The 16,002-nt window shown below is 38.0% G+C and overlaps 1 protein-coding gene across 1 annotated transcript; it reads right to left on the bottom strand.

Annotated features, from left to right (window-relative positions):
- Positions 1–11,557: 11,557 nt before the first annotated feature.
- Positions 11,558–13,915, bottom strand: LOC126456800 (putative ankyrin repeat protein RF_0381). Its single transcript, XM_050092589.1, has one exon. The coding sequence runs from the start codon at positions 13,734–13,736 to the stop codon at positions 12,228–12,230; it is 1,509 nt and encodes a 502-aa protein (XP_049948546.1). The 5' UTR covers positions 13,737–13,915; the 3' UTR covers positions 11,558–12,227.
- Between the last annotated feature and the right edge of the window lie 2,087 nt (positions 13,916–16,002).

The raw sequence follows: 16,002 nt of genomic DNA, 5'->3' as shown, positions 1-16,002 counted from the left end.
TCTGTGCACATGAAAATTCATCGAACAGTTCGTTTTCATCAACAGGAAAATTTGGTACAATAATTTTAACAAAAACACAACAATCCTGAATATCATTCCACTGTAGCTGCTCCTTTTCAGTATTAACCCAGTCAAATGCTTTAAAAGGTGTGAGAAACGGTAAACACCATTCTTTAATATTTAAAATTACTTGCGATTTTAGACAGTTCGGTACATGTTTGGGGTTAGCTGAAAGTAATCACATGCTTCCTAGCGTAAATAATTGCGCAGTTAATAGCAAGTCAAACAACCAGTAACTTAAAATACTCTAACCAAGCGGAATCATAAAAAAACGGGACATTTGAGCGTCCCCCAAAAAACGTTCGGCACAGCGGGACATTTTGGTAAAAAACGGGACTGTCCCAGGAAAAACGGGACGAATGGACACCCTATAGTAGGAGAAGGAATAGATGAAAGATTTGTGGCAGAACATGGGCTTCATAGTAAGACTCCAGGAAAACCGTGAAGGTATCAACAAATAAATTGTCATCACAAGGACTGATTCATTATATAGAAAAAAAAAAATGAAATGAACTTCATATAAATTAAAAGCAAGGGCATTAACATCAAGAGTGCAATGGAAATTCCTCTGCTACATGCACAGAAGTGTGTGGACAAGTAGAAAGAGCACACTGAAGGCCTCTAATAGGGGGAGGGCTTGTCTGATGACAGAACCGAAGAAGAAATGGGAGTCTAGATGGAAACACAGGGGAGTCTGTATTACACTCACAGAGTTTGACAGCTTTGGAAGACTTGTGATCAAATAAGTCAGAATATAGAGCATTCCTTCCAAATTTCTGAAATCATTGAGGGAAGTAGCATACAAGCGATTATTCAAGTTAGTGTGTAAAAACTATAAGATCGGAGATTTTCTATCATCCACAAAGTCCCAATGATAGCACCAGCAGATGATTGCAAGAACAGCAGCTTAACCACTCAAGCATCTAAGTTGACACAGATACAGATAGTATACAGAAGAATGGAGAAGAAGACTGAGGATCTGCTAGATGATGTTGGCTTTTGAAAAGGTAAAATCTCCAGAGAGATAGTTCTGATGTTGCAATTCGTAACATGAGCAAGATTTACAAATCAAGACACCTTCACAGGATTTAACAACCTGCAAAAAGCGTTCAACAACATAAAATAGTGAAATATGTTTGAAATTTTGAGATAAATAGAAGCAAGCTATAGGAAAACATCAATGACACAGTAGATACAGAATCACAAGGGTGCAGTAAATGAAAGACCAAGACAAAAGTCCACAGGTTAAAAAGGGTGTGAGGTAGGGATATAGATCTTTGCCTCTACTATTCAATTTATGTCTGCCACTTGCGGTCTTGCTGTAGCATTCTTGCTTCCTGAGCACAGCATGCCCGGTTTGATTCCCAGCGCAGTTAGGGATTTTCATCTGCCCCAAGATGACTGGAAGTTGTTGTGTTGTCTTCTTCATCATCATCATTTATCCCCATTAAGGTTGGAAGAAGGCAACGGCAAACCACCTCCATTAGGACCTTGCTTAGTACGTCGGTGCGGGTCTCCCGCACCATTCCCCTATGCTCTGTCAAGAAGCATGGGACTTCACTCCCATTTCCATTCAATCTATACACCAAAAAAGCAATGACAGAAACATATGAAAGGTTCAAGACTGGGATTAAAATTCACAGTGAGGGATATCAATGATAAGATTCATTCATGACACTGTTTTACCAAGTGATGAAGAAGAATTACTGGATGTGTTAAACAGAATGAACAGTCTCATAAGTACCATAAACTGGGCCAACTTTGGTCCTTTGGGGCAACTTTGTCCCACATAAAGGAAAAAAGATAAATTATTTTCTGCCAGAGATTACATTGAAAATCCACCTAGGTTCTATACTCTTTGCTGGCATATGTGGTGTCAGTCTAAGTGGATCACATTGGCTTCCAACTATGTTTTCAGTTGGAAGAATTGTTACAAGGGATTCGTTTGGTTGTGGTGAAGTAGAACAACAGCTTTCTTGTGTGTTGATCTTAATTTCACCTTTAAAATTCAAATAAGTTCCAGTTTATTCATGTTATTTAGTATAAAATAACATTATCTCTTTCATAAAGCTTAATTTCTGTTTACTTCCTTACAATATTTAAAAATTGCACTTGTGTTACAATATAGCTTATCTAAGTCAACTTTGCCCCAGGAAAGCACTGCACCAGTTTCAATTAAATACACTTGCTCATGGCACAAAACTACAAATGAAGAAAATTCAAATGAAGAAAAATTCAAGACTCTTGTCTAAGGATATGTTTTCAAGATTGCTTAACAAGCTAGTGACAGAATTCCTCAAGGCATAAAAGAAAGCATGGTTTTAGGTTTTAGGCCCTCTGCATATGGAGTAGCCCAAAAGCAACTCGGTAGTAACATGAGCTGGTAATGGGTCAGCAGCAAATTTCCAACCAGTTGCAGTGACTCTGCACCCACACTGTCAAGCAACCTGAGTTGTGTTGTGCCCTTGAACACAGCTCCTTATTGGTTTAATTTGAAGATGGACAAGCAGGTTGTGAACATTAGCTTTGTATGGGAACTCGAAAAATATCCTACTTTATAGAACTACAAGCTTCCATATTACTACAGTACAGAGTTGATAGAGAAATCACGGTGTGCAGTGGGAAAAGAAATTAATATTACAACTGTAGTGTTCAGTACATCTATTGTTTAGAACAAAATTATCAGTACGTCAACGGAAGCAAATGTGCAAAAAGTTGTAAATAGTACTGATAGTGCTATTTTGTATGACTCACAGCCTTTGTCATTCTGTAAAATTACACTGCCAAGTGGGAACGAACAGTGAAAACCCACATATCTCCAACAGACATAAATACAATGCTGTTCACATAAAAATAGTTTAATGAGCACTGACTAACATTATCACAATTCCATGTATATAAATCTCAAGATCTGGATTTTCAAAATAAAAGTAACAATGTGTTAGGCAGAAGGAGTCAACGGTGCCAAATCACTGTACCACTGTTTAGTCATTCTATAAAAAGCTATGGCTTTTGAATCTCTCTTTTACAGCTCCTTGCTACATATAGCCTGCAGTTCATACTTCTGTGAATGTATGGATGAATCCAAAATTTTCTTCATTTAGAACCACATCTATCTCTGTGCTCGGCAAGCCAACTGCAGCCGAAAGATGCTCAGGTACAAAAGACAATACTCCCTCTCCTGCATGCTCACACACGGAAACTGCAATTTCCCATTTCTGAGTTGCCTGCTGCACAGAACTGGTTTGCTGTCTAGTTGGCAGTCAGCCGCCGAAGAAGATCGTCTGCTCGTTGCATTCCTCTTCAGTCTCTCCATGTGTGGATGGCTTTAGATGTTGTGACATCTATCCTTCTGATGCAAAAGCAGTTCCGAACAGGCTGCCGGGTGCTGACAGGTCTGTGAATGTTAAATGCATCAGTGAAGCATTCCTCGGAACAATAATTAGTAAGAGAGTAGAGACTACACAAGTTGTAAGAAGCAAAACGAAAACGGTAAATGTGGAGTCTGGGAAAGGAATCACCCCTGTAGACTCAAAAGTGCAAATCATTCACTCACTTATAAATGAGTCCGCAGCTCGTGGTCACACTCTCGCTTCCTGAGCATGGGGTTCCGGGTTCAATTCCCGGCAGGGTCAGGGATTTTCACCTGCCCCGAGATGACTGGGTGTTGTTGTGTCATCTTCATCATCTTTACGGTCAGAGGAAGGCAGAAAGGTAACAGCAAACCACCTCCATTAGGACCTTGCCTAGTACGGCAGTGCAGGTCTCCCACTTCGTTTCCCTATGCTCTGTCAAGAAGCATGGGACTTCTTTTCCAATTTCCACTTATACATGAGGAGAAGAGGAAGGTGGGAAGGCCAAGAAAAAATTACTGGTGTGTCAGCTTCTCTAGTGAGGACTCTGACTTCAGTGCTATGGGCAGGAGGACTGTGACACTAATGTGAACCCTGTACAAACAAAGGGTGAATCATGAAAAGAAGACCTCAAAGAAAGGAACTATATTGCACTCAGTTATAATGGACAACTCTACCCAGGTGAAACTGATGGATTCATCACAAAAGGTGGAACCAAGAAACATAGAGTGATGTCTATGGAGAAAACTATTAAGTTCTAAAAGTGGCCAGCAGAAGGGAAAGTACATGAAATTATCTATGATTTTTCAGATATAAAAATTTGAATAAATGAGCCCAGATCAGTCAGGAGAGGCTATTATTCTGTTTTGCAACACTTTTGGCTAACTCCATTTCTTTCTGATCTCATGTAGGCCTATATACCTCCCCTGTTCGTGTTACATTCCCATGCACAGCGTTTTCATTCCATAAAATATTCAGTAAACTATCAGTACATAACTTTAACTGCCTATTTCTGTCTTACTTTATCTTACAGAACCTGTATTAATGTTATTTCCTCATAACTTCAATATTGACCAAGTGATCAAAAAATAAAACTGTATACAGGCTGAAGTTGTCTTACAATTGGGCAGCATTAGCCCATTTAAGAAAAAAAGTTTGCTTCCAAACAATAATGATTAATTATGCACTCTATGTCAAAATGTACTCATCCATCAATTTTACCACAGAATTTTTTCTGCATTTTTGGCACGCAAAAATGGAAGACATGGTAAACTTTCAATTTGAAAAACCACAAAGTAGTGGACCAAAGGTGGCCCCATTTACAGTACTAAACATGGACTGAGAGTAAACAGAAGAGTTGTGAAGAGTACAGATATTAACGATAAACTTAACATCAAAATGGTGGACCGCAAAGTGAAGAAATTTTGCTACCTTGGAATCAAAATGGGTAAAGCAAGGAGAATATAAAAAGCATATTAGCACTGACAAAGAGGGTATTCCCGGCCACCAGATGTCTGTTAGTAGAAGAAAATGTCTTTGGAAGAAGTTGCTGAGAATATATGTTTGGAGCACAGCATCGTATGGTTTGCAGCTGGATGCTGTGAACTTCTTGCCAGGATATTTAGGCTGACAACCATCCAGTCATCTTCAGGTGAGTGTGTTCTGTACTGGAGATCATCAGTTCACATTGCCACTATTGTATAAGAAACTGGTGCAGAGACACATGCACAAAAGCAGCTACTACATTAGCAACCTTTGCCGAGTTTTCTGCCCTACTCAAATATTGCTTCATCTGTGGCACCTCAGAATCACAATGTTGCTGGTGGTTTTCAGTTGCCTTTGGTTGTTGACAACAAATTTCATAAGTAAGTTAATGTAGTATGAAGCTGTACCGTAGTCAGTATGTTCAACTTTTCTACAGTGGACACCACTCATTATCTTTGTCACTCCTTTAACATGAGTTACTCCACAGTATGATACCATAAGACACTAGTGGGCGAAAATAGGAGAAGTAAGTCAGCCCTTGACATTTTTATCTCCAAAATCTGTTATTATCTGTAACATAGAAGTTCCAGATCTTATGTGCATAAGAGGATCTGTAACATATGACTTCCATCTCATAACCTTATGTGACATATGATTTTCAGTTCAATGTCTTATCAACACAAACACCTAAGAATTTAGAATATTTTGTTTATTGGTTGCCCTCAGACATTTTGGTTAGCATTTGTCAATAAATAAGTGAGGACTTATCTAGTGAATCCTTATTTAAGGCAGTATTAATACTGATTATTTCTTTCTGATACTACTGATCAAGGACACATGTTGCTGTCAATGTCCATAATTGGATTATACCCCACAGTAAAGTTTCCAGTGTAAATTAAAAGTAATATTGCAACAGCTATTGACTAAAACAAAATACTTACACTGGTTTAGTTGTATATTCTATTGTAAATTGTAGGTCAAATTGTGACAGTAAAACATTCCCAGATCATAAAAAACAACTGCATGGTCCTCCTGTGTACCTTAAAGATCTGAAGACGACTGTTTGCAACAGTCAAAATCAGTACTCTATAAACATAAATATGATTGCACCTGACAATGATTTAACAATAACCTCCAGCTGATAAATATGTTCTACTTCATAAAAAGATAAATATTGTGATCTTGTCTTTCCTAGAGAGTTGAGCTAATGAAGGTTGAGTTTCCAGTTGAGTGAAACACCTATGCTAGAAGCAACTGAGAGTGACAACTCTCAGAGGCATAACAGCATTTCAGTGAATTTACCCAGATGGAATCCATAAAATTTTACAGAACCAAATATTATACAACAGAACCAGAACCAGTAACTCACAAGTGTGGTTAAGAAAATGTTGTGAGAGCATTGGAAACATAATTGCAATGCAAACAGCATAAAAGAAAAATGTAATGTTTTCTTAAACTTATCCACACAATAGTACAAGACAAGTGCCAGATAGAAAGAGCTCTACTCAGTGCAGAGGAAACACAATCTGGAGCATTTTTAAACCCTAAGCAAATAAACCCATGTTCTCCCAATGTGTGGCAATGACATACTGAAATGGCCACATACCTTAATGATTACTGTATATCTCGGAATACTGAATTCCCTAACGGTTTCTGAAATGGAATGTCCTATGTGTCTCACTCCAACTACCATTCTGCATTCAAAGTCTGTTAATTCACATTGAGCACCCATAATCATCTCAGAAACCTTCCCACATGAATGACGTGAGTACATATGACAGTTCCACCAGTGCAGTGGCCTTTTATACCTTGGGTACACAACACTACCGCCATCTGTACTTGTGCATATTGCTACCTCATGACATTTGTCACACCAGTGCGTCACACACAAATGGTACGCCATGACTGAAAAGTTTACATTATTCCAATCATTAGGCAAGGAATTCACTTACACAGTAGACACTGCGGTCCATCAGGATTGTCTTCACCTTCTTTTCATCCTGAACATGGTTGCTTTCTTTATAGACTTGATGTTGTTAGGAAGGTGACTGTAATTCTGCTCGAGTATCAAGGATGCTTTTCTGATCGACAGACAAGTATGCTTTGGTGATAGACAGATGTTCTGCCATGGGAGGTATGAATGTTATTCCAGTTTATCATTCCATGGTAGTGGACAGAGTTGTTCTGCTTGTATGGACTGGAGAATTTGAATTATTCTTTTAGAAAGGCTTTAAAGGCTATTGTTTCATATATATACAGGGATGGAAGGTTCAGTATCTCTAGTACAGGGATAAGAGGATGACATTACTCTGACTCTATATGTTGCATGTGATCCTAATGGCTCATTTTTGAGTTTTGAGTGGGGTATGACTGTACACGGTGAAAGTATGATCCTAATGGCTCATTTTTGAGTTTTGAGTGGGGTTTGACTGTACACGGTGGAAGTATGCAAAATATATCAATGCAGTTTTCTGTGAACAGTAAGTAGGCCTGTTGAGACATTAGCTGATCTGTGTTTAGTACGGTTGAATTTGGGCTCTTGATTGACATGCTTGTCATCATCACACATTGCACTTTCTGGCAATTTCTAGTTATTAGGTCATTTATGAAATGTTAGATCAAAAGTACATCTACCATTGAATCTTACTCCTGTGGTGCAGTTTTATCGGTGTGATCTGCATTCTGTTTATGAGTAAAACTCTACACTTGTAAAATGGAAGTTGCCATTAAGGCTGTCATGTTTTTGTTCACCAAATAGAATTTCATTGTTCACATTATCATAGGGCTTCATAAGGTGGTGGAGTGCAATACTAGGGTTTAAGCTTGCCATGACTTCATTCATTAGGCCACATTTAGCTTTATCTGTGGACAATACATTATGTATGCCAAACTGAGAAGCAGTTAACAACATTTGCTCATAATGATCGAGTATTCTCTCATAGGTCACCTTTTCCAAATGTACAATGGATCTGCAATTTCCCAAAGTATCTCCATTTTATGCATGTCTTGAGTCACTGACTAATTGCAAAACTTAAAGGTGGCTTTGTAATTCATAACTATCTATATTGGTTAGTCCTATATCTGTACACGATGTCACAAGGCCAACAATAAAATAAATAAATAATAAAATCATTTTATGGGACACTGAAGCTGAAGCAAATTGGTTAGGTACATGTGATTACATTGGAGACAACACAGTGTCGAGTATATACTCCTGATGAAAGCTAGCCCGAGTGTACAGCAACAAGGATCCCACAGCAAATGTGCCAAAGAAATCAAATTCTCTTCTGGCAGTGTTTGGGCCTGAGGATGATGTGACAGAATAAAGACATTCTTGAGATATGGTTACAGTGGTACTTTTTCTCAAATGAAGTGACTAAAGTGTGTATTGAGCAAAACCAAGCAGTAAGAGTACCGTTTGAAACAGATTAGCACTTACCTTGGTTAAGTGTCTTTAGTGACCTCTATTTTCTGGTAAACTGCAATTTACACTATCACAATGGAATACTAAGTTTATTTCCATGGAGACTTTACCTCACTGTCAAAATCTGCACTGAGCTACATATTCTGGTGTACACATCTTCACTCAAGTTTTGTCGGACAGAATGTGCAAAAATCGGAATCCCTCCACATTAAAAATAAATTTAAAACTTACCTTACTATTCACTGCTACTACAAATTACCTGACCATTGAGATTCAAGAATTGACAAGTTCTGTTGGCTGCACAACGTGTAGCAATGGTCACATAAACAGGCTTCTAAAGTCTCATGTATTGATAACTACTAATCTTTGATTTCTAAAAGTTACCAATACAAGATAAGCAGAAGTTACTTAATACACTTGATGGAACAGTTTTTTTCTCTCTTTGTGAAGTAATGGGTATTCTCTGTTTCTGCTATGTTAAATTCAGCTTGCATCAAATGTGTGTGTGTGTGTGTGTGTGTGTGTGTGTGTGTGTGTGTTGTCTATTTTTGACAAGGCCTTGTTGGCCAAAAGCTTACTTTGTTACAGTCTTTTTGTTGTGCCTATCTGCAACTCAGCATCTCCGCTACATGGTGAGTAGCAACTGTCCTTTTCATAAAATTGTGAAATACATGAAGTGCTGTAGATGCTGCAAATACAACAAATACTGGTCTTAAGCTCCAACCAGGTTTTGTAAATGATAGTAAAGCATATGTAGATCATGAGCATACACAGGCCCAGCACAAATTCATATTTCTATCGACTAACACATGTTACCATACATTTTAGGTTGGCATTTTTCCTTTCATAAAGATCATTACTTTTTATTTATTATTTATAACATGTGATTTGCTTATTTGCTCTTGTGATGCGACATCCATCAGCTTGCACTACTATGGAAAGGCAATAACTTCAACCTAGTTTGAAGGCTAAGTGTTCTTATTTGGTAAAAAATTCCCTACAGAGATTAAAAACATGGTAGTTACAAGAATTTTATAGAAATTATTGTTAGGTTTTACTGAATTACAATAAAATGAGAAGAAAAGGATCCATATGACTTATAACACAGCAACACAAAGGCAAATAAACACCCAAATCAGGAACAAAGAAAACCTAACAAGTACCCCAAAAGAACTAGCAAACTTTGTTAATTCTTACTTTAGTAGTATAGCTACAAAGTTACAGGAAAATTTTTCAAAATCTCATAATCCACGAACACGGGAATATACATCAAATTCAATGGTATTGCTACCCACTACTGAGGAAGAAGTATGTAATGTGGTAAGGAAATTAAAGAGCAAAAATTCAGCAGGTTTAGATGAAATTCCAATGTCTGTGCTGAAAAAATGCATAAATAGTATCAAAGCCCCCCTAACCAATATCATAAATGAATCTTTCAAAGCCGGTTGTTTCCCTGATTATCTGAAACATGCAAAAATTTTACCTCTACACAAAAAAGATGATGTAGAAAACATTGAGAACTACAGGCCAATTGCCCTACTGTCATCATTTTCCAAAATAATAGAGTCCATAATGAAGAACAGACTTATGAGCTATCTAAACAAATACAACCTTCTTTCAAATGACCAATTTGGTTTCAGACCAGGCAGAGATACAGAAATGGCAATAGCACATTTCACTAAAGTGGTTCTAGAAGCACTGGATGAAGGCAACTATGTATCTGGCATATTCCTTGACCTGTCAAAGGCCTTTGATACAGTTGACCACCAGAATCTATTACTTAAGTTAGAAGCACTAGGAGTAAGAGGGGTAATCAACAAATGGTTCCATTCATACCTTAAAAATAGAGTACAGTGGGTAGAGATCTCGCATGTCTCCAGTAGATCAAAGTTCATAGAAAAACACCTGTCAGATCCACAGCATATTAATATTGGGGTCCCTCAGGGAAGTGTGCTGGGTCCGGTGTTGTTCTTGATTTATATAAATGACTTTCCACAATATATCCGACATGGAGAGAAGATATTGTTTGCCGATGACAGCAATATTATAATCACCAGTGAGACATCAGCACAAATGTTGGAAAATTGTAATGAATCACTGAAAGATGTCTACAAATGGTCTACAGAGAATAAAGTGACCTTAAATATTAAGAAAACAAATAGCATACGCTTTAGAATAAACAGAAAAAACAGTCCCCTAAAGTTAAAGCTACATAACACCTCTGTAGACGAAGTGCCCACCACCAAATTCCTAGGGTTGCATATTGACAGCCAGCTTAGGTGGAGTGAACATGTTAAAAAACTCACAAAAAAGATATCTACAACGTGTTACGCACTTAGAGTTCTCTCCTCAGTATGCAGCGATGAATGTCTAAGAACTATATATTTTAGCTATGTACATTCAGTCATAAGCTATGGGATAATTTTCTGGGGAAATAATGTACTCAACTTACAAACAGTTTTTAAAGTGCAGAAGAGAGCAGTGAGAATTATAACTAAAAGCAGTAAGTGGGCTCACTGCAGAGAACTATTCAAAATACTTGGTATTCTAACTGTTCCCTGTTTATTTATGTTCCACACTATAGTATATATAAAGAAAAATATAGTGAATTATAGTACAAACAGCATTTTACACAGCTATAGCACAAGAACAAGCCACTGCCTTCATCTAGATAGGAGAAACAAGCATAAGACCCAAAAAAGTTTCTTGTATCAGGGTGTAAAATTGTATAACAAGCTGCCACAGGAAATCAAAGAAATTAACAGCATGTACTGTTTCAGAAAAACTCTTAAACTGTATTTTCAGGAACACTGTTTTTACACAGTAAGTGAATATTTAAATGTTTGAATGTAATTTAAGTGACATAATGACATTGTATTGTATATTCTGTAAATGTATAACAAGCTGCACAGGACATCAAAGAAATTAACAACATGTACTGTTACAGAAAACCCTTAAACTATATTTTCAGGAACACTGTTTCTAAACAATAAGTGAATATTTAATTGTTTGAATGTAATTTAAGTGATAAATGTCATTGTATTTGTATACTCTGTAAATGCATATAAAAGTGTCAATGTATCTGCAAAAATCACTGTATCCAAACTGACAACATCCATACATTGCAAAATGTCTACGGATGGCTAATCAAATAAATAAATAAATAAATAAATCAACTGCAGTATATGTCTTTGCAGCTCCTCATACATTAATTTCAACAGAAGGAATGCGTTTTTATTGTTTTACAATACATCTTACACATGAAACTTCATACATTCTTACGTGGTCATTGTGAAGACATTTTCCATTTTATAGAGTGAGTAATTGATTCAATGTTCAGTAAATCATAGGACTCGCGAGTCTTCAAACAAATATTTCACTCACTGATTACTGTCACATGCTTCTAACAATGAAGTAAAAGAAAACATAACATATGTACCTAGAAATAACAGACAAGATTGTATCATCTCCCAAATAAACACACAAATATTACTAAAATGTTCAAATGTGTACAGATTTTGAGTTTTCTGAAATGCTTTACATCAGAGGGCACTTAAGGATGAGTACTTACGCATAAGCATATTCACAGCAATCTGGTAAGTGATGATGTGCAACATTTAATTACAATGTTTGTCAGTGGACCATCAGTAGAATGAATTAAAAATAACCATTTAAACTTTTCAAATGCACATAGGTTGTCATTACACAATACAGCAATTTTGTGTTCAGTGCAATAATTGACGATGACTAATTTGCTAATGAGTATACTAAAATATCCTTTGACAGTGTACAAAATCTCAGAAAATCATGTCACAACTTTTAATTACTTTTGTCAAACCAATCACTGAAATTTTTGTGTAATGTACTAGCACAGTGCTCTACTCTGTTACAAATCACAAAACATTTTACAAATACAAATCACAAAACATTTTACAAAGTTCTTCATAGCCATTTTTTGAAGCTATTTGTGTCAGAGTTTCCTGATTTATATTTTTACAATTTTTTACAGCAAGAAGTTTAGCATAATTTATGTCCTTTAATTCAGTTAACTCTTTTAGCACTGTTTCATCCTTTTTGCTCATTCTAATAAACATACGATCAATCAGTTTTAGTGTCTCTGAAACTTCTTGTTTTCCAGCTTCATGGGCGAAATGTAGTGGTGTTTTTTTGCCTGTTTTGGTTGTTGCATTGTATACTGCACCATGCTGCAATAAAATGCACAATATTTCATGATGCCCAAATTTTGCTGCATAATGCAGAGGTGTAACACCATTACTGTTGCTCAAATTAACACAAGCCCCATGTTTAAGCAAAACATTAACAACAGGTAAATCTCCTTTCCAAGATGCATACGTAAGCGGTGTTTCATACTTTATGCTTCTGCTGTTGACTGGTGCCCCTTCTTGAACACATTTTTCAATTTCAGCACAATTGCGTTTTTTCACAGCTTCAAACAGCTTTTCAGTAGCACACAATAAAGCATTTACATTCTCGTTTCTTATTAGAGCAGCAATCTCTGACATGGAAGTGTTCCCATTGTAATATGCACCATTCTGTAATAAGCATCTAGCGACTACAGGATCGCCGTACTTCGCAGCCAGGTACAGGGCGGTTTCGTTTTTGCTTCCCTTTGCGTTTACATCTGCTCCGTTTTCAATGAGAGCTTTCGTGGTATTCAGTTTTGAAGCATGCACCCGTGCATCCAAGTGTCCCTTACTGAAGAGAAGTATTTGGGTGGAATCCTCATCTACTGCAAAGTGAAGCGGCGTCCACCTTCTGTTATCAATTGCATTAACTTCGGCTCCTTTTGCCAAAAGGTATTTGACTACTTCAACATGCCAGAGATCTGCTGCGTAATGCAATGGTGTAGTCTGTAGACAAGTCTTCGCGTCAACGTCAGCACCACTGCGTATAAGAATTTTTACAGCATCTAAATTGCCCTCGCGAACTGCCCAGTGCAACGGATTCAACGTTCCAGCGTCAATGGCATTCATGTCTGCATTCGCAGAAACTAGTGCTTCCACTACGGACGAATGGCCGCGCTGAGCCGCAATGTGCAGTGGAGACACACCGGAACTAGTTTTGGCGTTCACATTAGCACCAGCACTGATCAAAGTGTGTGCTACGCTTGGGTCAAAATTTCTGGCTGCAAAATGTAACGGCGTCATACCCTGCTCGAGCCTCTTAAACACTGGGGTAATTATGCAAGCCCCTGCGTTTACATTACAGCCCCGTGCGATAAGAGCTTTAAGAATGTCCAAATGACCTTCTCCCGCAGCCAAATGGATCGGTCGTACCTGGAAAGAGTCTGCGGCTTCGAAGTCTGCTCCTTTTGCCAGCATTTCCACGACACCTTGCAAGTTGCCGGCCTTTACCGCAGCGTGGAGTGCTCTTATGGTGTCGTTCGCGTACATATTTCACAGAATAGGTCGCGGACACTAATGCGGAGAAACACACACACATACACACGCGCGCAACTCTTGCTGAACAAGAAATTCACGTGAAACTGCTGCAGAACAACAAGTAACCTTTGCCTCAGTAACTGCTTGTGGTAAGATCCCCTCACCGCCAGGACTGAAACGTAACTGCGTCACTCAGGTACTCCAACATCTGAGAGACTAATGTAAGTTGGTAACACAAAATCGAGAATAACTTCTCTACGGAAATGATCATGCAGCTATTACCGAAAAATAACGCTGCGATCGTTGAATAGTCTCTTTCAAATAGTAACGCTGTACTACAGTACTTTCAATAGCCCTGTTCAAATATGCACGCTATGGCGGACAGGTCGATACCTAAAAATATATACAGGGTGAATCCCCTTAGTCAAGAGGTACACCAGCGAAGCCCACGAGAAAGACGTCACAGCACTTGACAAGCCGTATGGTATTCCGAGAATTTTGTGACGACGGGGAAACACCTTACACGCTATCTTGTACAAGGCGGGCCAGATACTGAAAGCATGGGTGACGTCACGGAGGAAACTGCCGCGTAGCTTGGAACAAGCATTTGCACGCTGATCAGAAAACATCGACTGGAAATACTGGAAGTACTAAACTTTAATCGCTATCAGATAGCACAGTCACTCCTTCCAGCTCTCCATCATCTTCAGAGCGAGAATAACAGTAGTTTCTTTCACTACGCCGTCTAAACGTATGAGTACTGTGTCTATTTCCTCATCGAAAAACATTTCTTGCTGTATGTATTCTAGCTCATTTTTTTTAAGTGTTCGCACAATGGAATCCAATCTTCTTTAGTCATTTCATTACATCTGCCCTCGAACAAACGTTTCACATACGTTACCGGTACGTTGCAGAGAACTTAACTAGAAGCTACTCAACCTTTCACAATGTGCCTAATATTCTCTACTCGACTTAATTCCACGTAGTAAGGAGTTTGTAGAATCTTATCGAACCACTCAGCTTGGTTCTACGAACAAGTTCATACTAGACTTGGCCACTGTTTCTATGTTTCGATACAGTGTATCGATACGTGGAACTGTAAAGTGTTTCGGAACGGCTGTGGTTCACTGTTTCGAAACAGTGGTGTTTCATTCCGCCCCTGTCTCGGATAACCGGACCAGATTCGATCTCGAGTCAGACACAGAAACTGTATCGTTGTTTCAAAGTAAGGCTGTTTCAGTCCACCTGTGCTTAGAACGGACTAATTGTGTCGAAACAGTGATGTTTCATTCCGCTCTGTGTCGGACGAGATTCGGGCTCGGCACAGGTACTGAAACACAACACACCACTTCATGAAGCACTTTCAAGAGTGTCGAAATCTTTTTGACAAGCAATAGCATGAAGCTTAAGATATCCGAAAATAAAGTTTCGTTTCTAGCTGACTGTCCTATTCCGAAATGGCGTAACATCTGCTTTATAAGCACTAACCAAATAATAAAACAACGCATATTATTCACATTCGAAATAACAAATATGTGAAAATCATTCAGTTAAATTACAGTTTTATATAACATACGCTTCTCTGTTCATGTACAGTAATAATATTAAGAAACGCAAGTAAGCCTACATTTTTAATAAAAAAAAGGCGTAGAGTAACAGTTATTAGACATATACATAAAATTGATGTAGTTATAATTGCAAGCAATCTGTTTGACATATCGCTGATAGTGTAATAGCGAACAGGAAGGGCTGGGAAGCATGGTGAATTTATAGTAACGGTTCGAAACACCTTGCAAGACACAATTTTTTTCTGTTATATTTTGTTATTTATTCGAATTATTTGGCGTTATTTGTGAGTCTATAGTCACTGTGCCTATTATCCACAATGATTCCCTTTGTGCGCATGGAAATTAGCAGGATGGGTATATTACCCATGTTAACGGAATGTGGAAATCCCGGTAGCATATCCGTTGTTTCTGCAGTTTGCTCCCATCTCCAGTTCCGTTCGTGGTGGTTCTTCTGTCTTTAGCTATGGCTGTCCTCAGCCAACTGAAAAGTATGAAAGTCAGACGACACGAAAGCAGCGCATTTGCTGCAAGAAATAAGAAACTGCCAAGACTTTCATTGATATGATTAGCGCTCTCGCACCTCATTTGTGTTTATATGGACATACTTATACAGTAGACATTCAAGATGCTAAAATATGTAGGTTTATTAGATTACAAAACACAAACTGTTTCACTGTTTCGAAACAGCGTATCGAAGCATTTCATTGTAC

The sequence above is a fragment of the Schistocerca serialis genome, chromosome 2, assembly GCF_023864345.2.
Source record: "Schistocerca serialis cubense isolate TAMUIC-IGC-003099 chromosome 2, iqSchSeri2.2, whole genome shotgun sequence".
Classification (NCBI taxonomy): Eukaryota; Metazoa; Arthropoda; class Insecta; order Orthoptera; family Acrididae; genus Schistocerca; species Schistocerca serialis.
This window is presented reverse-complemented; position numbering and strand designations above follow the sequence as displayed.

Bases quoted from the DNA above. Each gene is read 5' to 3' on its own strand.
- LOC126456800 (XM_050092589.1), bottom strand. From the start codon at position 13,736: ATGTACGCGAACGACACCATAAGAGCACTCCACGCTGCGGTAAAGGCC.